This window comes from Mesoplodon mirus, assembly GCF_964341445.2.
Source record: "Mesoplodon mirus genome assembly, chromosome: 5".
NCBI classification, from domain to species: domain Eukaryota; kingdom Metazoa; phylum Chordata; class Mammalia; order Artiodactyla; family Ziphiidae; genus Mesoplodon; species Mesoplodon mirus.
Window position 1 is genome coordinate 172,956,764 of NC_138980.1, and position 23,780 is coordinate 172,980,543.

At 37.5% G+C, this 23,780-nt stretch overlaps 1 protein-coding gene across 1 annotated transcript in view; it reads left to right on the forward strand.

Moving 5' to 3' along the window:
- DNAH5 (dynein axonemal heavy chain 5) overlaps window positions 1-23,780 on the forward strand; it is a 267,797-nt gene that overhangs the window by 166,995 nt on the left and 77,022 nt on the right. Inside the window, exons 48-55 of the mRNA XM_082621280.1 lie at window positions 5,250-5,372; window positions 5,565-5,778; window positions 7,302-7,525; window positions 10,192-10,390; window positions 12,548-12,720; window positions 17,589-17,719; window positions 21,033-21,186; window positions 21,710-21,977. Of these exons, the coding sequence (XP_082477406.1) occupies window positions 5,250-5,372; window positions 5,565-5,778; window positions 7,302-7,525; window positions 10,192-10,390; window positions 12,548-12,720; window positions 17,589-17,719; window positions 21,033-21,186; window positions 21,710-21,977 (1,486 nt within the window). The remainder of the gene's footprint in view (window positions 1-5,249; window positions 5,373-5,564; window positions 5,779-7,301; window positions 7,526-10,191; window positions 10,391-12,547; window positions 12,721-17,588; window positions 17,720-21,032; window positions 21,187-21,709; window positions 21,978-23,780) is intronic.

Sequence of the window (23,780 nt, forward strand, 5' to 3'; positions counted from 1 at the left end):
TTGTTTTTTAAAAATGACAATTGTAGAGCTTGGAAGGAAATTCCACATTTTTTCCTAGACTCAGAACCACTTTTCCTAATGAAATCTTATGTGGAAGACTAACCTATCAAACAGGTAACAAGGGATTTGCTTTGATGGAATTAGACCTGGCCTTCTGAAATCCCTTCCAACCTCCTTCTTGCTTCCTGTAGGGGCCCGAGTGATTGAAGAAAATCTTTTCTATGCTTCAGAGCATAGTCTGAAAACCAGTTTCCAGAGGAGACTCTTAAGATATAATACATGAAAGTATTTTTTTATGGTAAAAAGCTCTCTAAAAATGTCAGGTTTCACTGTTAATATTAACACACTCAGGTTGAGGAAGATTGAAGTACTCATTTGAGTTCCCAGATAGTTGGTGGCAGAACCTCGGTGAGAAACCAAGTTCCCACGTCTTCCACTGCGCTTTTCCAGTTCACCCACCTGATCCTTCCAATGGCTTTTCTTTATTCCTATTAATATTAAAATGGCTGATTTATCACAGTGCATTTTTTTTATTTTTAGCTTTTAGTTACGAATTATATTTTCATGTTATTTTTGATATAATTTTACTTTTTATAATATGCTATTGAGAATTTTAAACTTTACTAATATAAGCCTGTTTTCATTTGGTTTTGATGAGTTACAATAAAATGGAAAGGTATTCTTTAGACAGTAGATTTCTTTCTTTCTTTTTTTTTTTTTTTTGTGGCACGCGGACCTCTCACTGTTGTGGCCTCTCCCGTTGTGGAGCACAGGCTCCGGACGCACAGGCTCAGTGGCCATGGCTCACAGGCGCAGCCGCTCTGCAGCATGTGGGATCTTCCCGGACCGGGGCACGAACCCATGTCCCCTGCATCGACAGGCAGACTCTCAACCACTGCGCCACCAGGGAAGCCCCAAGACAGTAGATTTCTTAATAAAAAGCATAAGCTCTCTATTTTTATCTTTTAGCTAAATAGCAGATACATGGAAGCCTAAACTTAAGTATATTTTATATTTCAATTTGATTGGATGTAATATGTATGAAAAATGATTTAAGTGCTGATATATAGAGATACCTATAGTAATAAAAAATATCTTTCATTTTTATGATGCATTAAATTCACTAAGTGTCTTCACATGTATTATATCATTTATGGATAATATTCTGTTGTGTGTATACACACACATACATATACATGATTTATGTATCTCTATATAAATTCCCACTTTTGAGCTGTGGTTCAGTGACTTATGTGGTTTAAAATGACTTATAAGTCATAAAGCTAATAAGTGGGGGAAGTAGAAGTTTAAGCCCTTTTTTTCTAACTTTAAACCCAGTTAGAGCTATTGCATAAGGCCATTGCAGTTTACGCAGATTTTGTGTTACGTCCCATTCACAGAGACAATAATGTGAATAGTGAACCCAAGAACTGGGCAGTGCACAACCTCCTCAACTGTACCTGTTCCTCCCCCTGGCTGGGAAACAGACATGTGCACAATCAAGTATAGCTGATGTGATAAGTGCTACTTATGGAGTAATCTAAGTACCCTGGAGCCCAGAGGAGGAGGGGATTCATTTTGTTAGGGAATTACAGGACTAAATGTAATGAAAGAGCTGACCATTACTTGGGGGAATTTAATATTTATATAATGGTAATATTTTAGGGATTACAAAGGCTGAATTGTCTATTAAGAGACTAATTCAGAAAATTGAATTGCCCTAGTTTTAGAGCTTTTCATTTGGAATGAAGAAGAGTAGTGTAGAATGGCTTTCCTCAACCCCATTCCTAAGTCTATCTGGATGACTAACCATCTGTTTTTTGTGTCTAAAATGTCACTGTCACAACTGGGGTTCACTCTAGTATCCCATGTATGTGTGAGCTAGACAGACAATGAGGTCAGAAAGTTGTTTAGGTGCCATAGATTGCTTCAGATGATGTCATGCTGACTACCATTCTCCTATTTCAGAGTCAAGTTATTGTCTATTCTCAGAGAACAGCATAAGCTGACCTTAGTCCAGGCCCTTGCTAGAGATTTCAACTCTTTACCAATAAGCTGGGTTGAGAGAAGTGACTTTTATGGAAGATCATTCATCTAAGTCAATATTTCACAAATTGTGTTGGGATAATACTAATGCTGAGAGATTTCTGGCTCAGAAATGGCTACGTTAGGAATATGTAAATAAGGATCTCTTAAGGAACACTGTAAATCAGTCTGAGAGGAGCATCATTTTATTGTTTTACTGTTAACTGACTATGAAGGAATGAAGACCGTGATGGGCCAGAACCAAGAGGAACCAAAAAGGAATGTTTAGAATTGAGACTGGAAGGTGAACAGGGAGTATCATGGTGTTCCTTGTAAGTCACTAATGAGGAACCACTGGAATACTGCGCAGGATTACATCCCCACTCAGCAAGTTCCTTCTGGCTTCAGATGGAGGAGAGAGGGCTGTACTCAGAGAGACTTGAGAGGAGATGGGTACAGTAATTCCTCCAGAGAGAGGTTGACTTGGACCAAGATAGTAAAAGTGGGAGTGGAAAGAGCACAAGGATGCGTTCAAATTGTGGTTGAGAAACAGGACAGACAGGACTCGTTTTTGGTTGAGTGGATATTGTTGGAGGAGAGGGATAGGAGAGAGAGAAAAAAAGGTAAAGACGACTCCCAAGTTTCTTGTCTTTATTGATCTATGTATCAAATATTTACTGATAAATATATTGTACCAGACACCTTTCTAGACACTGAGGAGGCAAGGATGAACAAGATAAACAAGGTGCCTGACTCCCTTGCATTCTAGTGGGAGAGACAGACAATAATCAAATCAATGAATATACCTATTTGGTTTTATTAACTGGACTATGGTTTATATCACCAAAAAGATGGATGAGGTGGGACAGTAGATCAAGGAGACCAGGGAGAAGGTGGGTGGCAGAATACTACAAAGATGATAAATTATTCTTTAAACTGATTTCTTTGAGGAGACAGAAGAGTCTAGACAGAATTGTAAATCACACAATATAGACATTGTATATGACTTATAAAGAAGTTTCCAGGCCTGACTGGAGGCAGGGAGGGCAATTTAAAAGGTTGTGACATTAATCCATATGAGAAAGACAAATGACTGATCAAGGGCATATCATTTTTCAGAGAGGATGAGATACATTAAAAAGCAGTATTTAAATTGCAATAGAACTTATCGATGTTGGATGTGGAAATGTTTGGTTGAGATTTAGGTAGTTGGTGCTAATCCCTGAGATGAGCACCTAGGAGTGGGTGCAGATTTTGTGATGAGGCAGAGACGTCTGCGCTTGGATATGTTGATTTTGTGATGCCATGGATCATCTAAGTGGGGAAGTCCAGTTGGAGACGCTAGTCCAAGTATATGGTTTTCCTAACTATTCCCAAACACATAGATCTATGATGGAGTAGAACATGAAGTTATTGTGTTTCAGGCTTTCGGGAGATCTTATCAAACTCCCCAGTTCATTTGGTAACTATTTAATGGCCAGCAGTTATAAACACAGGAAGAAGTCTCAGCTTCTGATAGTTCACAAGCTATTTAATTTTTCTCCCTCCTTTGTTTTTGTTTTTATCAACTTAGCATTTTAATTTTATATATATATATATAAAAGTAATAATTTTATATATTAAAATGAATTCCTTCTAGTAATTTCCTGCTATTTCAAAGAAATTAGGGTCCTAATGAAGGGGAAGAAAATGCAGGTATGTGGCTATTACTCCATATTATTTCACCTGTTCCACCTATGGCTTTTAGCTCTTAGAAGGCCCCCCAAGACATAAAATCTTCATGTGCCTATGAGTTCTCATTAATGGACAAGGAAATATCTGGAAGGCTCTAGTTTGCCATAGGGAGTTGTCAAGAGATTATTAATTGCTTTATCCATTTAAATTCATTGAGGAGAGCTAAATTTAGCCTAGTACATTACTTTAAACAGTTTTTTTTTATGTCAGGGGAATATGAAATTCTTCTTGCCATTGTACTGTTGTCATGGGAAATTTGTATGATATGTTTATATATCTTTCTATTTTGAAATGGTGAAAAATGTTCACATCTTTTGCTATTGTTCATTAAAATGATGACAGAAAATTACAATTTGAAATTACCAAACTGGGGAACTTTTCAAGGACAGATATATAGATTTTTGTTTATATCTTGACCTTATTTCATGGTTGTATCTTGAAGGGTTATTAATGTCATTTAAACTGCTTTGCTCTTCATGAAATAAGGAAACTCTTTTTTGGATAGGATGAGAATGCATTTTATCTCAATACACTTCCACTTTCTCTTATATTTATACATTATCTTTAACATGACTTAAATCATAAATCAGTGGGAATAAAATGAGGTCTTTAAGATTGAGTTTCCGGAACATGAGAAGTGTGAGCCCTTTCTGTTTTCTTTGCAGTGCTGGCTCTGCTTACTCAGTACATACATTCTGAATAACTGATTGATTTCCAAACTACACTCTATGACCATGGAAATGTTAATACTGTAGTCAATAGTCTGGGGTTCTTCCCTCATGTCCCCCTTACTCCTTCCAACACCCCTCTGTCAGTTTTAGTATTCCTCTCCACATTGCTAGGACATTTTTTTATAGAGCACAGTGCAGTTTCCTCCTGTACCACCTAAGCTCAGAATGTATTGGATAGAAAGGAGGGGGCATTGTCCTCCACTTTGTGAAGGGGAAGAGAAGTGATTCAGTGTGATTGCATCTGCCCAAAGCAGATTGTGTCAGGCTACAGAAGCCAGTTGGCAGATTTCTCAACAGAGAACAGTCATCAGATTATGGCAGCCCGTGGAGCTCAGAGCAAGACCTGAGAAGCCTCTTGGACTCTGTTTAGCCCTGTTTAGCTTTGTCTATGATTATAAGGAAACTTTGAGGAGGACTGAACCTTTGAATAATGGGGGTTAGCATTATATTATATTATCACCAACGTAGGCACAATAAGACAAAACTTAATCTGTAGACATAAACAGAAGAGTCTCATCCCATTCAAGATTTACATTGATCAGAATTTTCTTTACTCCTAAATTAAACCAGATTTTCAAAGGTTATAAACATTATGCAAGAAAAGTTAGGTACCTCATGCCCTGCTTTCCAGAAGTAAGGGACATTTTGGGGTTTTTCTGAGTAATTTCTGTCATTTCAAAGTTTCCTGGATTTTTAAAATAATTAACCATGTCAGGTGATATTTTCACAGATGTTTCTGTTGACTTTTCTGTTTAACAGAGGACAATAGAGAACTATGTGGATAAACGCATGGGCACAACATATGGCCCTCCAGCAGGAAAGAAGATGACTGTTTTTATTGATGATGTGAATATGCCAATAATCAATGAGTGGGGAGACCAGGTATATTGATCCTATTGTGCACTTTATTTGCCTAATTCCTCCTTGATTTATTTTTTGATGAGTAAATATTTTTTACTTTTTCAACTTGCAATTCCTAAATTCCAATAAGGTCCATTATTTGGAAACACTCAAAGAGTTAGGTCCTGGGATATAAAGGAATGACATTTTAATTCTGAAAGTTGTCTTTCTTAGGTTACTAATGAGATAGTACGACAGCTGATGGAACAGAATGGATTTTATAACCTAGAGAAGCCTGGGGAGTTTACCAGCATTGTGGACGTACAGTTTTTAGCAGCTATGATCCATCCTGGGGGTGGACGCAATGATATACCCCAAAGGCTCAAGAGGCAGTTCTCTATATTTAACTGCACGTTGCCCTCTGATGCTTCTGTGGACAAGATCTTTGGTAAAGTGAATGTCAGTGGGGCATGGGAGGGAAGAATCCCTGCTTGGGTTCCAGTGAGAATATATCCACCTAGAGGTCAACACAGAAAGAGCATTGGGTGGTTCCTTAGTCTACGGGCTTCATCACTCTCAAGCAGTGTATTTTGTTTATATAAAGATTTACTTTATTATGTATGTACTGGGTTGAGTGCTAAGTAGATTTTTTCTGCCTATGTATTTCTTTTTTTCTTTTCTTTTTTTCTTTTTTTTTCGCGGAACGCGGGCCTCTCACTATCGTGGCCTCTCCTGTTGCGGAGCACAGGCTCTGGATGCGCAGGCTCAGCGGCCATGGCTCACGGGCCTAGCCGCTCCGTGGCATGTGGGATCTTCCCGGACCAGGGCATGAACCCATGTCCCCTGCATCGGCAGGCGGACTCTCAACCACTGCGCCACCAGGGAAGCCCTGCCTATGTATTTCTTTAAGAAACTGTCGCTAGCTTCTTAAGCCAGGAGGTTAAACATTAAATAGTCTTAGACACGATGAGATGCTTTCCTCATGGGTACACATATTTGAGGTCTGCATTGATATAATGCCATACCAAAAGTTTATGTAGCTGATACCTAACCAACCCATAAAATGATTTTGGCCAAAGAAATAATATTGCACAGAGTGGAGATTAGCCAGAGTCTGATCCTCAGAGTAATTTATAGGGTTGTAATAAATTACTGATTGATTACATATGCAGTGTTTCAGAAATAAATTCACCCAAGAAACACTAGCACAATTGATAACCATAATTATTTAACTGAGAAATGAAAATGAGTTTAGAAACTGATTATGGAATCACTCTTTTCAGAAAAAGTGTAAAGTTATGCATGCATTCGTGTTAGGTACTAATTTACCGTTTCTGAAATTGCAACTGAGAAAAAACTAACTAGGGTTACCCTAATTAATTTCTGGCAGACTAGAATGTCTTCTTAGTGCCCTAGGGTAGTGGAGTATGGCAGTATCTGCCTTCAATCACAGCGGTGGGTTTGGAAACCAAATGACATGGGAATTATCTAAACTTGGGAGAAGTAAAATGGACTAGAAGGAATGACTATTATTGCTTTTAATTCTTTTTTGCCTGGAAAATTTTACCTGTAAAGTAAATTAAAATATTTTATAATGCATGGAAAGGCAACAAAAGAATGGAGAAATCTTAGCAGATTCATGAAACCTCCCTTTTTCTTATCTTTTTCTAAGGCAACTTTATATATTCATCATTGTTACCCATTTAATAATACTGAATCAGTTCAGCTAGAGTTTTCAACAGTATTTCTTAGGCAACTTTTCAGTATTTGAATGCTAACTTGCTTGTAACTATACCTACTTTGTAGGTTTAAAAAAAACCCAAAGAACATTAATTAATAGAAATTTCTTTAATATGTGGCTAACTATTAAAATGTTTAATTATTTTTGTACTCTGCATTATAATGTTTTTCATTTTCGCTTAGGTGATTTGAACTGTCAGTCAAAATGTTATGACTTTTTTCCCCTTTCAGGTGTGATTGGGATAGGATACTACTGTATCCAAAGGGGCTTCTCAGAAGAAGTGAGAGATTCAGTGGTGAAACTGGTTCCCCTGACACGCCGACTATGGCAGATGACTAAGATTAAAATGCTCCCTACCCCTGCAAAATTCCACTATATTTTTAACCTTCGAGATCTTTCTAGGATCTGGCAGGGAATGTTGAACACTACTTCAGAGGTTATCAAGGAACCAGATGTAAGTGATACATAAGAGAGTAAAACAAGTAACTTTGTTATTTATTATAAACTCTAAATATTCTTAGTAATGCAATTTTTAGTGGCATTATGAAAATATTTTGGGATGTTTTAGAATGGATATTTTTTTCTTTGCTGCTTTTCACCAACATAAATAAGGGAAAAGTATGCCAAAATATTTTTCTTTAAACATTTCAATTAGGACTTCCCTGGTGGCACAGTGGTTAAGAATCCGCCTGCCAATGCAGGTAACACGGGTTCAAGCCCTGGTCCGGGAAGATCCCACATGCAGCGGAGCAACTAAGCCTGTGCGCCACAACTACTGAGCCTGAGCTCTAGAGCCCGTGCTCCACAACAAGAGGAGCCACCGCAATGAGAAACCTGTGCACCACAGCAAAGAGTAGCCCCCACTCGCCACCAACTAGAGAAAGCCCACGCACAGCAACGAAGATCCAACGCAGCCAAAAATAAAAAATAAATAAATAAAATTTAAAAATTCCAAATAAATTTGGTTTATGTTTAAGGAAATATTATATACAATTATTTTCTAATGAATAGAGTAAAAGGAAAAATTGATTTTGTTTTTTCATCATTATTTTCTTATACTAAATAATGGAAAGAATCCCTGTTGATCTTATTATATGTCTTCCTATTATTCATATGACAAACTTCATATTATAAACCTGACATTTTAACTTTAAAAAGTAATTATCTTTATAAATACACTTTCAAAATCGAAGAATGAAACCATTTTGTTGTTAATCATCCATGATCTTTCTTTTCCATATAACTTGATGTACTAAAAGAAATACATATATTGGTAAAACTGAAAAGAGACAGAAGAGTAGAAAGTTCATTTGACAGAAAAAGGAGCATTTGTACGTACACTCGAATAAAAGAGTTCCTAGCATTATAAGAATTCTCTTCGAACTAAAAGAGAATTCTAGTATGTAAAATGCAGTATGTATGTAATATGTAAAATTGTAAAGTATGTAGTATGTAAAAATGCAGTATGCCTTTTTTTTGCCAAAGCATAAGGTTAAGGCAACATCAACCTGTTTTTCCATCCTTTAAAAGGAGCCAAGGTTGTAGTTAGGCAAATAGGTTTTAGGGGACTTCTCCACTTAAACGCATCGAAAAAGTTGAGATATCAATCAAACTGTCACTAGGCACATCAAATGTGGACTATTAAAAAAAACTCAGCTTTGCCTCAGATGCTCACAAAGTAGGTAACCACACTGATTGACTGCAAGAGGACATTTTGGGGAAAACTCACTCTCCTTGTTACAGAGAATTGGGAGTCATTTTTATTTTTCTTTGCGTTACGCGGGCCTCTCACCATTGTGGCCTCCCCTGTTGCGGAGCGCAGGCTCCGGACGCACAAGCTCAGCGGCCATGGCTCATGGGCCCAGCTGCTCCGCGGCATGTGGGATCCTCCCGGACCGGGACACGAACCCGTGTCCCCTGCATCGGCAGGCGGACTCTCAACCACTGCGCCACCTGGGAAGCCCAGGAGTCATCTTAACAGCAGAGAACATGTTAACTTGATTTTTTTCCCTCAGAGTTATTGACAAATTAATAGTGTTGTGGAATGCAGTCTTCCAAAATTACTTTTTGAGTAGCCATTTTTTGGTGCTTATTTTAAATCAGCATAAACAGGTCCAGCAATTGGTTTGTCATGAACTTTTGTCATAAGTGAATCATTAAATATATTTCACTAAAATTTTATTTTCTGGCAACCAAAGAACATTTGATCATTAGTAATATAATGGTTTAAAAGCCTTCTAACTTGCAAAACGTTACCAAGGTAAGAAATTTCCACCAGTGTTTCGTATTAAATAATTAGCTTACACAAACATTTGTTATGCTTGCTATAGGAACAGGTATATTGAGCAATTAATTCTCTCAACTTCCAGTTAGTTTTGGGTCCTGGATTATCTGGACTAGGTGATTGCTTTATGTAGATAATCCAGATTTTTGCCATAAACTTCCTTCACACTGTGTTAAGTAAATATATCTTTGTAATTATCTCAGTTGCATACGTAAGAGTTGTTTTTATGCAACTTTTTATATTATGCTCTGGCCACATGAATGTAGGTGTTTTGTCCAAACAGACTAATTGATCACAAACATAAGACTTTTGCATAGAACATTAGTTTGTTGGTTGTTCAGAGTGATTTAGTATTTTGTCTAGGAATGTTTTTGTTTTAATTTAAAGGCTGAAAATGAATATACACTACTCTCTATTTACTATATTTGAATGAGACCAATTTGAAATGAAGTTAAGTATATTTTAACTTATTTATTTTTTAATAGGACAGTTATATTCATAAACAATTTGTTGTATACTGACTGTGCAAAACATGTTTTATATCCTTGTATCCCCTGTACAAATGGTAGTAACGTCTCCCACATCATTTTAACAACCCCAAAGTGTCCTTTTTTGGTGATAACACACCAAATGGAAACCATTAGTCTAGGATTTTCTTTCTAATGTGCTCCCAAACCTGTTGTTCATGTTAAAAGGAAACCCGTAGTGTTAATCTTAACTTTTTAAAATGTAGCATCTTAAATCAGGAAGGATGCTGCTCTGTGATATTGTCCACTTGAATTCCCAACTCTGGCTTAATGGGAATTAATAACACATTTTAATGATGCTTTTGACAGGAACTGTTAAGGCTGTGGAAGCATGAGTGTAAACGTGTTATAGCCGATCGTTTCACAGTGTCTGATGATGTGACCTGGTTTGATATGACTTTAGTAAACTTGGTGGAGGAGGAGTTTGGTGAAGAGAAAAAACTCTTGGTGAATTGCGGAATTGACACTTATTTTGTGGATTTCTTGAGGGATGCACCTGAAGCTACAGGTAAACTATTGAAGCAGAATTTGAAATTCCCCAAAGGGATATCTGAAGACAGAAGTTCAGGTCAGGGATGTTGAATTTCTGTTTAGTAAACTTTACTGAGACAAGCCTGGGACATATTAGGTGCTCAATAAATACAGAATGAGTAGATAAATGCATACTCATGGAGTTCAAAGATTAATCATTTTAATGCATATCAGTCTTGGATATTAAGGTAGATTTGGGAGGCATACTATGGCAGAAGACAGTGCTAAAGGCTTACAGCTGTCACACAGAGGTAGATTTAAGGAAGGGATCTCCCACACATTACCTGGGCAAGTCTCTGAACTTTCTCGAACCTCATTCTCCTCATTTATAAAATTGGAAATATTAATATATGAGTCATGGGGCACTGTGGGGAATAAGTGAAATGTTATCTGTGGATGGCTTGGGCAGTCCGTGGCTTGTACTCACTGCCAGATGAAACATAGCAAAACTATGATAATTATTACTCGAGTATTCCAGGTGCTGAAAATAAAAATAAAAACCTCACATCCTCTGAGAGGGCTGTTGAATATAATTAGAAAGAGGTGGGTGATGTTGAGGGAAGACTTTGTGGTTATGGTTCCATAAAAAATTGAGATATATTACTTTTCTTATGAAAAGAGGTAGGGCTCAAATTACTTTTTTCCTTCAGAAATAACTGAGCTTAAGTAGAATATTTTTCTTTCATTTAGAAACCTCTTCTAATACTGAGGAGGAATTTTAAGTTAATTTTCATATTCAAAAATGCATGTTTAAACACATGCTATTTATATCTTCTAAATGATTGAAAATGACCAGGCTGCCCCTTACTAGATTAGATAAGGTTGTATGTGATCTGTTAAGTTTCTGAGTGACAATTGCAAAAGGAGGTTTATTGCTGGCTATGCAGTTGGACTGATCCTTCCACACAAAGAAGCTGATACAGTTTATTTTCAATCAGGTCACACACATCCAAAAATCATGAAAGGTAAGAGCATTTACAAGGTAATTAGAATTTATGTATTTTATTTCTTCTAATTCAGAAGGATAAGTAATTAGATTACGGTTTTCAAGGAGCAAAGCGCAACTGCAGCATTGCGGGGCAGGGGCTGGAGGAGGGGAGTTTGGTTGGGGGCAGAGTGAATGAGTCTAGAGGGAAGCACAGAACCTTTCGTGGCTTCAAAGCACTTTGTTTGTCAAAGCTTGAAATGAACATTTATGAAATAAGGAAGTGACTATTGAAATTCAATTAGTGGGAGCTTTGCAAATGGACCAATCCTAATAATTATGTTAAATCAATTTCCTTGCTTTGTCATAAAAAGGTTAAAATACTTTATATTAGGACAGGGTCAATTGAAAGTAATTATGTACTACTAGATTTGGAAGATCCACTCACTCTTCTAGTACCCAGTGAATTTCTAGGTTGTTACTGTATCAGTATATTCAACTAATGTTAACTGATAATGAATTTACATATGCCCAGTTTAGCTTTTTCTTTGGCATTATGCTTTATAGTCAAAGTTGGAAAAGTATTAAACTGGTATGTTATGTGTTTCTAATTTTTAAAAAAGTTTAGTGATTTTAATACTTTTCCCAGTGAGATAACTCAATGTTTATTTATTTAGGAAGTCATTTTTTCTATTTTCTCTCTACCCTTCACCTCCATTCCCCCAAATTCACTTCTTTTCTCACCACTAACTTAAAATTTCTGACTCATAAAATTTTCCTAAGCAAATGCAGTGACCTTTTTCTTTTTATTCTTATTAAAAAATAATTTAATTTTTGATTTCTCTTGCTGATTTTGACATTAAATCCCTACTTTTTCAATCTTCATTAGCGAATATCTCTGGGAAGATCCTTGAAATGCCAATGGTCTATTATGGATTCAAATTAAATTCAATGTATATGACATTATTTGAAATTGACCTTTTCTATACATTTAAGAATTAAGACTACATATAATCACAAACATTCTAATGCTTTTACTACTGTTTGCTTTCTTTTCTTTTCTAAAAATACATACTCTGACATTTGGATAAAAATCAGTATTATTCAGTGCTAAATTGTAGAGCTATGAGTGTATTAATTTAGGTTGAAGGAAGTGGTAAAGTCCAGTGATTTGAAGAAACTTAATTGATTTTTCTTCCCCAATGCCAGGTGAAACATCTGAGGAAGCTGATACTGAGATGCCCAAAATTTATGAGCCAGTTGAATCTTTTGACCAGCTGAAGGATCGTTTGAATATGTTCCTGCAGCTCTATAACGAGAGCATCCGTGGCGCTGGCATGGATTTGGTGTTCTTTGCAGATGCGATGGTCCACTTAGTCAAGGTCAGTTGCCACGCCCGGTAGCACCCCCCAAAATGACAGACACTTGCCTTTACACCAGAATTGTTTCCCTCCTCTTTCATTTTCTTCTTCTAGGAGAAAATTCAGTTTAAAAATAAACCCAATGCTATATTCCAATTTAATTTCTGAACTGAATGCAACATGTCACACCTATAGGTTTAAAATCAGAGCAGGTGTACTTCAAATGTGTGATATGATAATTTTATTCACTGTTGCTATACTGCTTCCAGCTCAGTGTTTTCACTACATAGAATGAATGTGGTTGACATCTGAGTTCAAAGCACAGGCACAAAGTCTGCTTATATTTTGCATAATGCAAAGGATAACTATAAAAAATAATGCATTAGTTTTGAGGACATTATGCTAAGTGAAATAAACAAGTCACAAAACCACAAATACTGTATGATTCCACTTATATGAGGTCCCTAGAGTAGTCAATTCATAGGGACAGAAAGAATGGGGGTTGCTGGGGGCTGAGGGGAGGTGAATGAGGAGCGTTTAATGGTACAGTTTTATTTTTGCAAGATGAAGAGTCCTGGAGATGGATGGTGGTGATGGCTGCACAGCAATATGGATGTACTTAATGCCACTGGACTATACTCTTAAAAATGGTTAAGATGGTAAACTTTATGTTGTGTGTATTTTACCACAATTAGAAATAATAATTAAAAATAGTGCATAAACAGTTGATTTTGAGCTGGGATGAAAATTCTGTTACAATGAAATCCACCAGGAATGTACAGTTGCCTTTCTACTTTGTCATATGAGTCATTACAATTTCCAATCACTGTAATGATTGACCCTCAAAGGTTAGAAGTAAAATATATTATTTACTTGAAAACTTACATGACCTAATTTATTGATGGTGGGAGATAATGCCATTTAAAATTCGTTGTTGATATTCTCACTTTATTGATGTCAATTATTTTTTCAGACTACATCCTTTTAATTAGAAAGAAGACATTTTGAGGCTGTCTCCCATTCCTTAGGTTTAACCATGAGGAACAACCTCATAATCACAAGTTGTCACCTCTAATAATTACAAAATCTTAGAACTGGAGAGGGTTTTAGAGGTTACTTAGTCAACTCTCCCTCTGAAAATTGAGGAGGCCGGACTAAGTCAGGGAGAAGGAGGAAAACAGAGTCTGTTCTAGGGTTGGATGTCCCCAGCATGAGGAAACTTAGCTTGGAAACTGAATTCTCAGAATCTGAGATATCTACTGAATTATGAGCACAAATGTTCTTCCAAAGCCAAACATAAATAACATTTTGAAATTAGCTCCTAATTTATAGTTGACTAAAAGTCAAAAGGAAGAGTGGAGATACTATACTATTTAATGATTAAAAGGAAGAAGACAAAAAGAATAACATTTTCTAAATAAATAATATCAAAGGCAACTTCATGACTAGGTGTCTATGGAGACAAAATCTGATTGGCTTGGGATTCCATAACAGCTTAAATTGAAATGAGGTTATTTATGTTAGTCTTGTGCTTGAGGATGTTCGTTAGAAATGTCTTTTTTTTCTGGGTTTTGCAGCACAGATGATGCATTTCTTCACTTTGGGTATGACATTCAAGGCATGTGTGCCTCAGTACAGGTCGTTGACTGTGTTTTCCCTCACTCTCAGCCTCTAGTGTGCCTGCTCTGGGATTGGCCAAAGAATCCGTGATTGGAGTTTCTGAGCTAAAATGCTATATTCCTCACTCTTTTCTAGGCCAACCCTCTCTTCTATACTCTTGCTTTCTGTGTACAGTTACATCCAAGCTCTGTCATGTGGGTGTGAGCTTTGAAATGTGTGACCTACTTATAAGACATGATAGAAACCAAGAGACAGGATTGAAGATGAAAACTGCGGCAAAACAGGATGTGATCTGAAACCAAGTGTGTTTCTTAGTTCCTTTCTTAATCAAAATAACAATTTTCTTTAAAAACAAGAATATCTCTGCGATACCTTTTTTGCCTCTTTGGTTAAAGTTCAAATCATGGTGTGTATTGTTTTCATGATCTAGTCCTTTCCTACCACTCTGCCCCTTGTGGGTGGTGCTCTGCTTAGGGTGTAATCCAGAAAAATCAACTGCTTGTGCTTAAACACATCCTGATTCCAGAGCATCTCATCAATGCTGCATTCCCAGCAGGTGTTGTGTTGTATAGAATTTATCTGTTTGTATTTGTCTTCTGTGCCAGACTGTAAGCTCTGTGAGGGCAGGCACCCACTTTATTCCCCTTCATATTCACAGGATGGAGTATTGCTGAGACAGGTACAATTGTGATGCTTGATAAATAGGTTTAGAATTTAACCAAGTCCCCAATATGGCCCTAAACAACACTTTGCACCTTATTTCCCAATATTTCCATAGCTGGTACTGAAGTTCCCATCCCTATGAGGACACCTCAGGCCTTTTGCTGATTCTGAGACTTTGTCCATCCCATTCCCTCTTCTTAAAATTTAGCCCACTTCCTGCCCAGTCTGCCATTTTCTTTGCATCATAAACTTCTAGTTATCGTTCAAGATCTAGATCAAATTCCAGCTCCACACCTAAGACTCACCTTCACAAGCAGTGTTGTTTCCTTTGCATTCTTTCCTCCAGTTGCCATCGTTCCTATCCACCCCAGCATTCACCGTGGGGCATTATTGCATGTTTCTATTAATAGGTCTCTCAGGATGTGAGCACCTATAAGGCAGGATGGGCATTATTAAGTTTTAAAATATTTGCTAAAGAAATTAAAAAATGAGTATCTGTATGTTACAATCTATAGATAATAGGACAAGATAGTCCCATTTGAAGTTCTCACTTGACTGTGTTTTCCCTTATAGTTTCTGTTTTTAACTAGATTATGAGTTTTTTGAGTCTGCTTTTAAAGACTTCTATTTGTTTATGTATGATCATTTGTCAAATATGTTTTAAGCGTTTCTCATGTGCTAGAAACTGGGAATGGAAAACTTTAGTTTAAAACCTAAGCCCAGTTGCAGGAAAAGGTGTTGGGATGAAAGGTCCTTATACTTGATTAACAACAATTATTTAAAACCCTAATATATTCACCAGCATCAACTAAAGGAAATGGTTTATGAAAAAAGTTATATATTTTGAAAAAGTTAACCAAGAAACAACACAGACGATTCTAGGATGGCCTGCAGTAGCTTCTTACCTGTCTTATCTATCTATGCCTCTTGAACGAACACCAGGGAAAGAATATGAATAGACACTGGCAAAATCCTAAGACTTCTTGCCAGTACCACTCCTCCCCTGCCTATAGCAGCTTAGGAGAGCATCACATGGAGAGGATGAGTAGGAGGCTGGAAGAGCAGAGCATATCACTTACCAATCTTACCAGGATTGGTGGACCAGGTTCTTAGGTCCACAACAAAAAAATGGTCTCCATTTCCAAGGGCTCACACTAAATTGGGGGATATAATCCAAAAGCAATGGTAGTCCCAATAGGAATAGGGTATAGCCCCTGCCAGTGGAGGGAATCCTGAAAAAGGATGTTTAACAAAACCTTGTCAGAATGCAGAGCCCAGGTTGTGCCAGAAGGCTTCTGCCAGCAACAGAGAAGTGATCCCTTCTCAGCCCCCAGATAGCTTTCTATCATTAGTTTAAAGAAAAGCTGGCATTACCGCAAAACTGCAGGCTCAAACTGCAGTTAGGAGAGAAAGACAGTCATCGCATAAGGTGAAAAATGCATCCAAGAGAATTCTACAGTGAATCCCCTTTAGGTGGGGTTGGAGACCTGATGATGAAAGTAGTTTATCAAATACAAATAAAGCCAAAGAATCATGGACTTTTACCACAAATATGACTTGGAATGGTCTGGGGCTACTGACTGGCATAGAGTGGACTTCTGGTCTACCCATAGTCACTTAGTAGATACCTTAGGTATCACTATCTTTGCCAAATAATAAGGAAAGTGTTTATGCTTATTTTCTTCTTTTTAAATTCCATCATCTATGCCATATTTTGGAAATTTTCTTGCCTTCTTTTTAAACTATGTTAGTTTTCAAATGCGGAGGATACTCTAATTAACCTTGTGTTCTGTATTCCAAGGATACACATTGTTTTGAAATTTCTGTTCTTTTTCCTATCCTACTGAATTAGATTGGCAGACTAAAAGGAAACCTCAAGGTCCCCTTTATTTCTCTCCTTGAAAACCCAGAGCAAGCCACAGTCTGGGCTGTCTGATGACTCTTCTCTACTGGTCTCCTCCTATCCTAGTTCCCTAAAGGCACACACCCGGCTCCCCACCCTGTCCAATACTTCTTAAACATTGTTATATTTCAGAATGCCTTCATTAGTCCAACCAGTATATCTTTCTATTCTGATCCTAAGACATGTACAGGTTCCAAAATGCTTGTACAGGCATACCATATTTTCTTGCCCTTTGATTTAATGCACTTAGCAAATATGCAATTTTTTACAAATTGAAGGTTTGTGGCTATCCTGTGTCAAGCAAGTCTATTGGTGCCATTTTTCCAACATTTGCTCACTTCGTTTCGCTGTGTCATGTTTTGGTAATTCTCACAATACTTCAAACCCTCTACCAGCAAAAAGATTATCACTCACTGAAGGCTCAGATGATGGTTAGCATTTTTTAGCAAGAAAGTATTTTTCAATTAAGGTATGTACATTGTTTTTTTGGACATAATGCTATTGCAAAATTAATAGATAGTGTAAACATAACTTTATGTGTACTGGGAAACCAAAAACTTGCTTTATTGCAATATTTGTTTTATTATGGAGGTATGGAACTGAACCTGCAATATCTCCTAGGTATGCCTGTGTTGAATAAATAGGAAAAAAGTGGAATATTTGCACATTAAATGATACATGCTTTTTCTGTTCCATATTCTAGATCTCACGTGTCATTCGTACTCCCCGGGGAAATGCCCTCTTGGTCGGGGTGGGTGGATCGGGAAGGCAGAGCCTGACCAGATTGGCTTCATTCATTGCTGGCTACACTTCCTTCCAGATCACTCTGACAAGGTAACACGCTTTTACTTTAATTAACCTGAAACGGATTTTGATAAATGGTTCTCAGAAGCCACTTGGAGTTAAGAATGCATTTTTCTTATACATAAGGGAATCATAATCGTTTTTCTTCTTGAATATTGACTTATCATCTTCCCCTTTCAACCTCTGTCATAGACCAGGAAAATTTCACATGGATGATTTACTTTTGAAACACTTTAGCCTCTCATTTCAGTGAACAGATGCCTCTCTGTTTTCATGTTATGCTTGACATGAGTATTGTGTATATTCCTTTAACACATTTCAGAAGAAATTTGTCCCTACTAAATGTTAATTCAGGTTTCAAGAATGTTATTAAACTGGAAAAACAGATGAAAAGTTTATGCTGATTTACTCATTCATACATTTAAAAATATTCATTGAACACCAACTGTGTGTCAGGCACTGGCTCAGTGCTGAGATACATGGTAAGCAAGATAAACCTGGCCTGTGTCATCATGGAATTTACAGCAATTCAATGTGGACAGTTGAGCAACTCACTCAATAAGATGTGATACTTAGGTGCTCTCTCTGATGAGGAAATAAATGCAGACCAGACCAGAGTCTGTTGAAACATGAGGGAAGGACTCCTAATCTTGTCTAAGGGATGGTCAGAATAGGCTTCCTGGAGAAAGAGATGTTTCAGCTGAGACATGAATATGAGTAAGAATTATCTCAGAGAAGAGAAACAGTAAAGAATGTTCCAGGCAAAAGGATCAGCACATGTGAAGTTACATTTGAGGGCCTGGAAGCAGTTAAATATGGCTGGTATATAGCATAAGGTGGGAAGTGGGAAAGGAAGAGAAATGGAGGTCTTTGAAGGTATCATAAGGAATTTGGACTTCATCCTAGAGCAGTGGGAAACCATTAATGCATCACTCCTAGGGGAGGCATGTCACATCTGCATGTGGAGAAGGTGGATGAAGGAACTAAGCTGGAAGGGTTATAAGCCTGTCTCAGGGATCTCAGCAACAGATGGTGGTGTCCCGAGTGGTGGAAGTGAAAGAGGAGAAAAGAGGGAAGATTCAAGAGATCCTTAGGAAGCTGGAGCTTTTGGACTCGGTACATCCTGGTTCTGGCTTGGGAAACTGGATAGTTGGCGCTGCTACTCGTCAGGGTAGGGAATCCCAGAAGAGTTGTCCTTGGACATGTGTGTGCGGTGCGGGGAGAATTAGGAAATGGAAAGGGAACATGTAGAGAGGCTAAACAGAACTTCAGGATCAACCAAGATAAGGCGAGAAGCAAGGGGCCAGTTTGGGAAGTTTATTTGGGCTGAATATTATTAGAAGTTAATTTCTAGGTGTGAGAGTCTTGCCTGTCGGGCATTGAATAAGCGTTGGCTTGGAGCTGTAGGGCAAAACACGCTACTGATCTATCTCACTGATGGAGGGCCATAGACACCTGCTGGGACAAAGGTTGGAAATGATTAAACATTGGGTTTGGAGATCCGAATACTCAAGTTGTTGTTGTTACACCTTTTATTTGGTCTAAATTACTGGATTCTGCTTGGGGAATCAATCTAAAATGTTACTGTGTCTTTCAAGTACTGAAACAGAGAGAAATACTCTTAGTTGCCTTATGTATAATTCTTCTAGTTTGTGGATAGAAGCAATGTTAGATAAAAGATAACCTGTACAGGAAGGGGATTGAACTCTGAGATTTTTGTTCTTAACATTTTGTATAAAACCTTATAGTTTTCAAAGCGCTTTTACATACACAGGCTAATTTGATACTCAAAAGAACTTTGTGGCTTTGTGGGTTAGCAGGACATATCACAGCTGAGGTATGGAAAGGCTATGATTTGCCTGAAGTCCCGGATAAACCTGGGAATTAACCACAAGATTGCTGGTTTCTGATCTACCATGACTTTAACTACACCATGCTGCCTCAGAAAAAATACTTTACGAACATCCTCTTTGTGATGAATTGGTTCCTCGGCAGGTCATGTTGGGAGTGCCCCAGTACGGATGAAAAGGAGGGTCAGGGCCTTCTCTGGCTTCTTATAACCTTTCAGAGACGATCCTACTGCCTTAGCCTTTGCATAGCCAAATGGCCAAGGCTCAGGAAGCAAGGGCCTCTCCTTTGGGAAGCACAGCCATTTGTTAGATGACTCAGGTCATATTATTTGAGGCAGGGGGGTCCTTGAGATCCAGGGGACTGGACTGAAAGTTTTCCCTATATCACAAGAAGCTGGGGGGAGCTACTTTCCTTTGTCCTCTCCCTCCCTCCCCACCCCGCTTCCTTCCTTCCTCCCTCCCTCCCTCCCTCCCTCCCTCCCTTTCTCTCTTTATTCTTTCTCTCTCTCTTTCAGGGGACTGTGTCTTTGAAAATTTTTTCTGGTATCTCAGATCTCACTTTTCTAGCAGTCTTCTTGAAATATTGATGCATGGTTGTGATATTTCTGGTTCTAGGGTTTAGGTTTTAAATGTTAAAAAAGCACAGAATATAGAAGTTAAATACTTGGTAGCTTTTTAAAAATCAGAAGGCCATTTGCTCTTGTGCTCGGAACTCTGAGTTTACTTAATGACACAAAATTCAAATAATAATTTAGTGAGTCTGAGTCTCCAGGACTGGAATATTTTAATTTTTACTTTTGGCAGTAATAGGCTACTCTATATTGTCTAACATTTCATGATTGCAAGTTGACTTCCACTAAGTGATTGCTTTGGATGTGATAGATTTAGAGTGGGATATTTAATAATATTTCCAACGATTCTACTACAGTGCACTGACTGCTCAGAAAACTCTTTCATGTGACGTCTAAAGAGGCAATGAAAATAGTTGTGTTGGGAATGAGGAGGGTGCAGTTTACAGTGGGACATCGCCCTCCCCCCATATAATGAAGGCTTGAAATGCTTTAGTTTAGATTAGTTCAATTTATGAGGTATCTTCTAAAATATCAATTGCAGATGGGTGCTTAGTAAATATTAGAATTTGACATTTCCCTTACCTTTACCAACAAATATTTTCAAAATGAAACATGTATATACATTCTGATGGCATTATGGTGTGGTTAAAAATTATACTTTAGCTTCAGGTTGATTTTTCACTCTCGATGTTTTTTGTGTGTAAAAATATAATGTTTTATAAAATGTGGAGTTTTAAAAATTATTTTAATTTCTTCAAGTAAATATAATGAACAAGTAATATTTACATACAATAAAATACCTATCTGATGGCACAATATCAGCATTTTTTGGTTAACCAAATGGCATAAAGCATTGTTATAAGGGTTTTTCCTTCCCATTAACATATTTTAGCTGATGACACGATGACAATATTTCTTTAGGTCCTACAACACATCAAATCTGATGGAAGACCTGAAGATTTTGTATAGAACAGCTGGTCAGCAAGGCAAAGGAATCACTTTTATTTTCACGGACAATGAGATTAAAGATGAGTCGTTTTTGGAATATATGAATAATGTTTTATCATCGGGTGAGGTAGGAGCTCATTTATTCCTGATGTATTTTGCCTCTTCAGATTCCCTCCAATGTTAGAGCTCTGTGTATTTCCTTCTGTTAAAGTACTGAATAAGTGCTATTATTAGGATTAGGTGATCGGTATGAAGAATGGGTTTTTCTGTTGGGTTTTTGAAGAATAAAACTCCCAATCAAAATGTGGAGCTATGCATTGAAAACATTACTGAAAGCTCCAAGTGAGAAATGGAAAAACGGAAGAAGAAGGTTGCAAGGAAAGCTGGTTGGATTTTTGATATGTCCATTTACCCCCTTAACGGGCTATGACTTTCCAGTTAGTAATAGAATCAATTGTGTATTTTAAAACACGGTTTAAAATTCTGTCTAATCTTCCATCCTGTGGAACATTAATGCTTCTCTTATTCTATACATGAAAGGTGAGTTTAAGGACACAAATGAAGGAAAGAGATTATACATATTGAGCTGTATATTTTGATCTGTTTTCATATGCCTGTATTGAATTTGAATGTCTGCACTTTTCTCGAAGGTCTCCAACCTATTTGCTTGTGAAGAAATTGATGAAATTAATAGTGATCTCATATCAGTCATGAAAATAAAGTACCCCAGGCGCCCTCCTACGAATGAGAACCTGTATGATTACTTCATGAGCCGGGTCCGACAGAACCTTCACATCGTGCTCTGCTTTTCGCCAGTGGGGGAGAAATTTCGAAATCGAGCTTTGAAGTTTCCAGCCCTTATTTCAGGATGCACTATTGACTGGTTCAGCCGATGGCCTAAGGATGCCTTAGTTGCTGGTTAGTGTGGTGGAAATTTTTATATCAGAGTTTCTGGTTTACTGTGTATGTGTGTGTGTGTATGTGTGTGTGTGTGTGTGTGTGTGTGTGTATTTATATTCTGTGCTCTTTGCTGTCTCTCTACTGGATTGAGCCAAAAGTCACTTTGTCCAAGGTTTGAGGATTTTTGCAAGACTGTGCTATTTCTCCTTTGGCAGCAATTTTTTTTCCCAGAGCGGGATCATCAGTGAATGAGATCTTCAGTCTGTGCCTCCTTGGGTTAATTTACAGTGATTCTAGTGTTTTCATTGTGGTTGAAAGCTTTGTCTCAGTTGGTCCCCAGGCAGGTTCTAGGAGTCACAGGAGGGCACTGAGGTTTTAATCTCATTTGTGTTCTTTTTTAAGTGGGTTGGCTAACCTCAGAGTAGTTTAAGCCAAGTATCTCTTGGACGTTTCCTTCTTGTCGCTGCAGTGCTGGAAATCAAAGAGGAAAATGTTATCAGCCATCCTCTGATGGCTTCTGTGCCTGAAACAAGATGTTAAACAGGGACTTTTATGACTGGAGCCCTTGCTGCTTCTGCTTCGGTCTAATCTTCCATCCTATGGAACATTAACGCTTCTCTTATTCTATACATGAAATGGAACACAAAAGTTGTATAGGAGATGTTAGAGATCATCCCTTAAGTTTATGTTTTTTTCAGCTTTTGGTGAGAAATTATCTGTGGCTGTTTTAAAAGATAGAGATAGTTAGGTCTCACCTCTGTCCTATTGTAGCAGAACTTCAGAAGAACCCTGATTCAGGGCAGTAGTTTTCAAACATTTTGTCTGATTATTGTGTTGTAATAATAATTAAGGGGAGTCTTCTTTTCCAGTCAAACATGACAGGTAGCCCTAATAGATAAAACAGTGAAAAGCAGAGGAGAGGAAGGATTCTGAAACCTCACCCTTTCATGGTGCTGCCAGCTGCTCCTCCTGCATCTGCCTCTCCAGCTATGTGGTACCCAGTTGGAGAATGACTGATTAACCGTCTCCTGCCCTTTATAGATGGAGAACTGGGGACAGTGGAGCTGAAGTAATTATCAGAGGTGCAAGAAGCCAATAGCTAGAGCCAGTGTGTGTATATATATACACACATATATATAGTATATATATATTCTCAGCACGCTACTCTTGATAATAATGGTTTTTCTGATCTGTGGCTTTTAAAGACAAAATATTTTAATATATTTGAAGTACAGATGTACAGTGTTGTCTCTTATAAGATTTGAGAAAACACCCATGATTTAAAATTTTAAGTCTTGTTAAAATATGAATACAACTAAGGGTAAAACTTAAAAATTCCTTGAAGTAAGATGTAAATGCAGAGCACAAAACCACAGTAGTTAAGAGCTATTTTAAGTTTACTATGAACTGTGATAATTCGTATGCAAGTGGTTTGTAGAATATCATGTAAGGTATTATTATTAATAATAAAAATAATTTCAGGTGACAAACACTGTAATATACTATACTTAGGATGACTTAATTTAAATAATGGAGCCCTTCCTGGCAAGTCTTTATTTCAATTGTCCCTTCTATTACAAGATAAAAGGTTGTTCCTTTGTTGATTTCTCACAAATCTTACCCATTCTTTTAAATCTCATTGCATTAACCCAAGCCAAGATTACATGGAGGGCAGGGAAACTTTCATTTCTGTGTCATCAGTTCCTAACAAGTGTCCTGACTTTCATGCATGCATCTATTTTTTCGTTTATTCAGAACATAATTATTGAGCTTCATACGCCATTTATGGAGCCAGGCATATTGGAGGGCAAGGCAGACTCA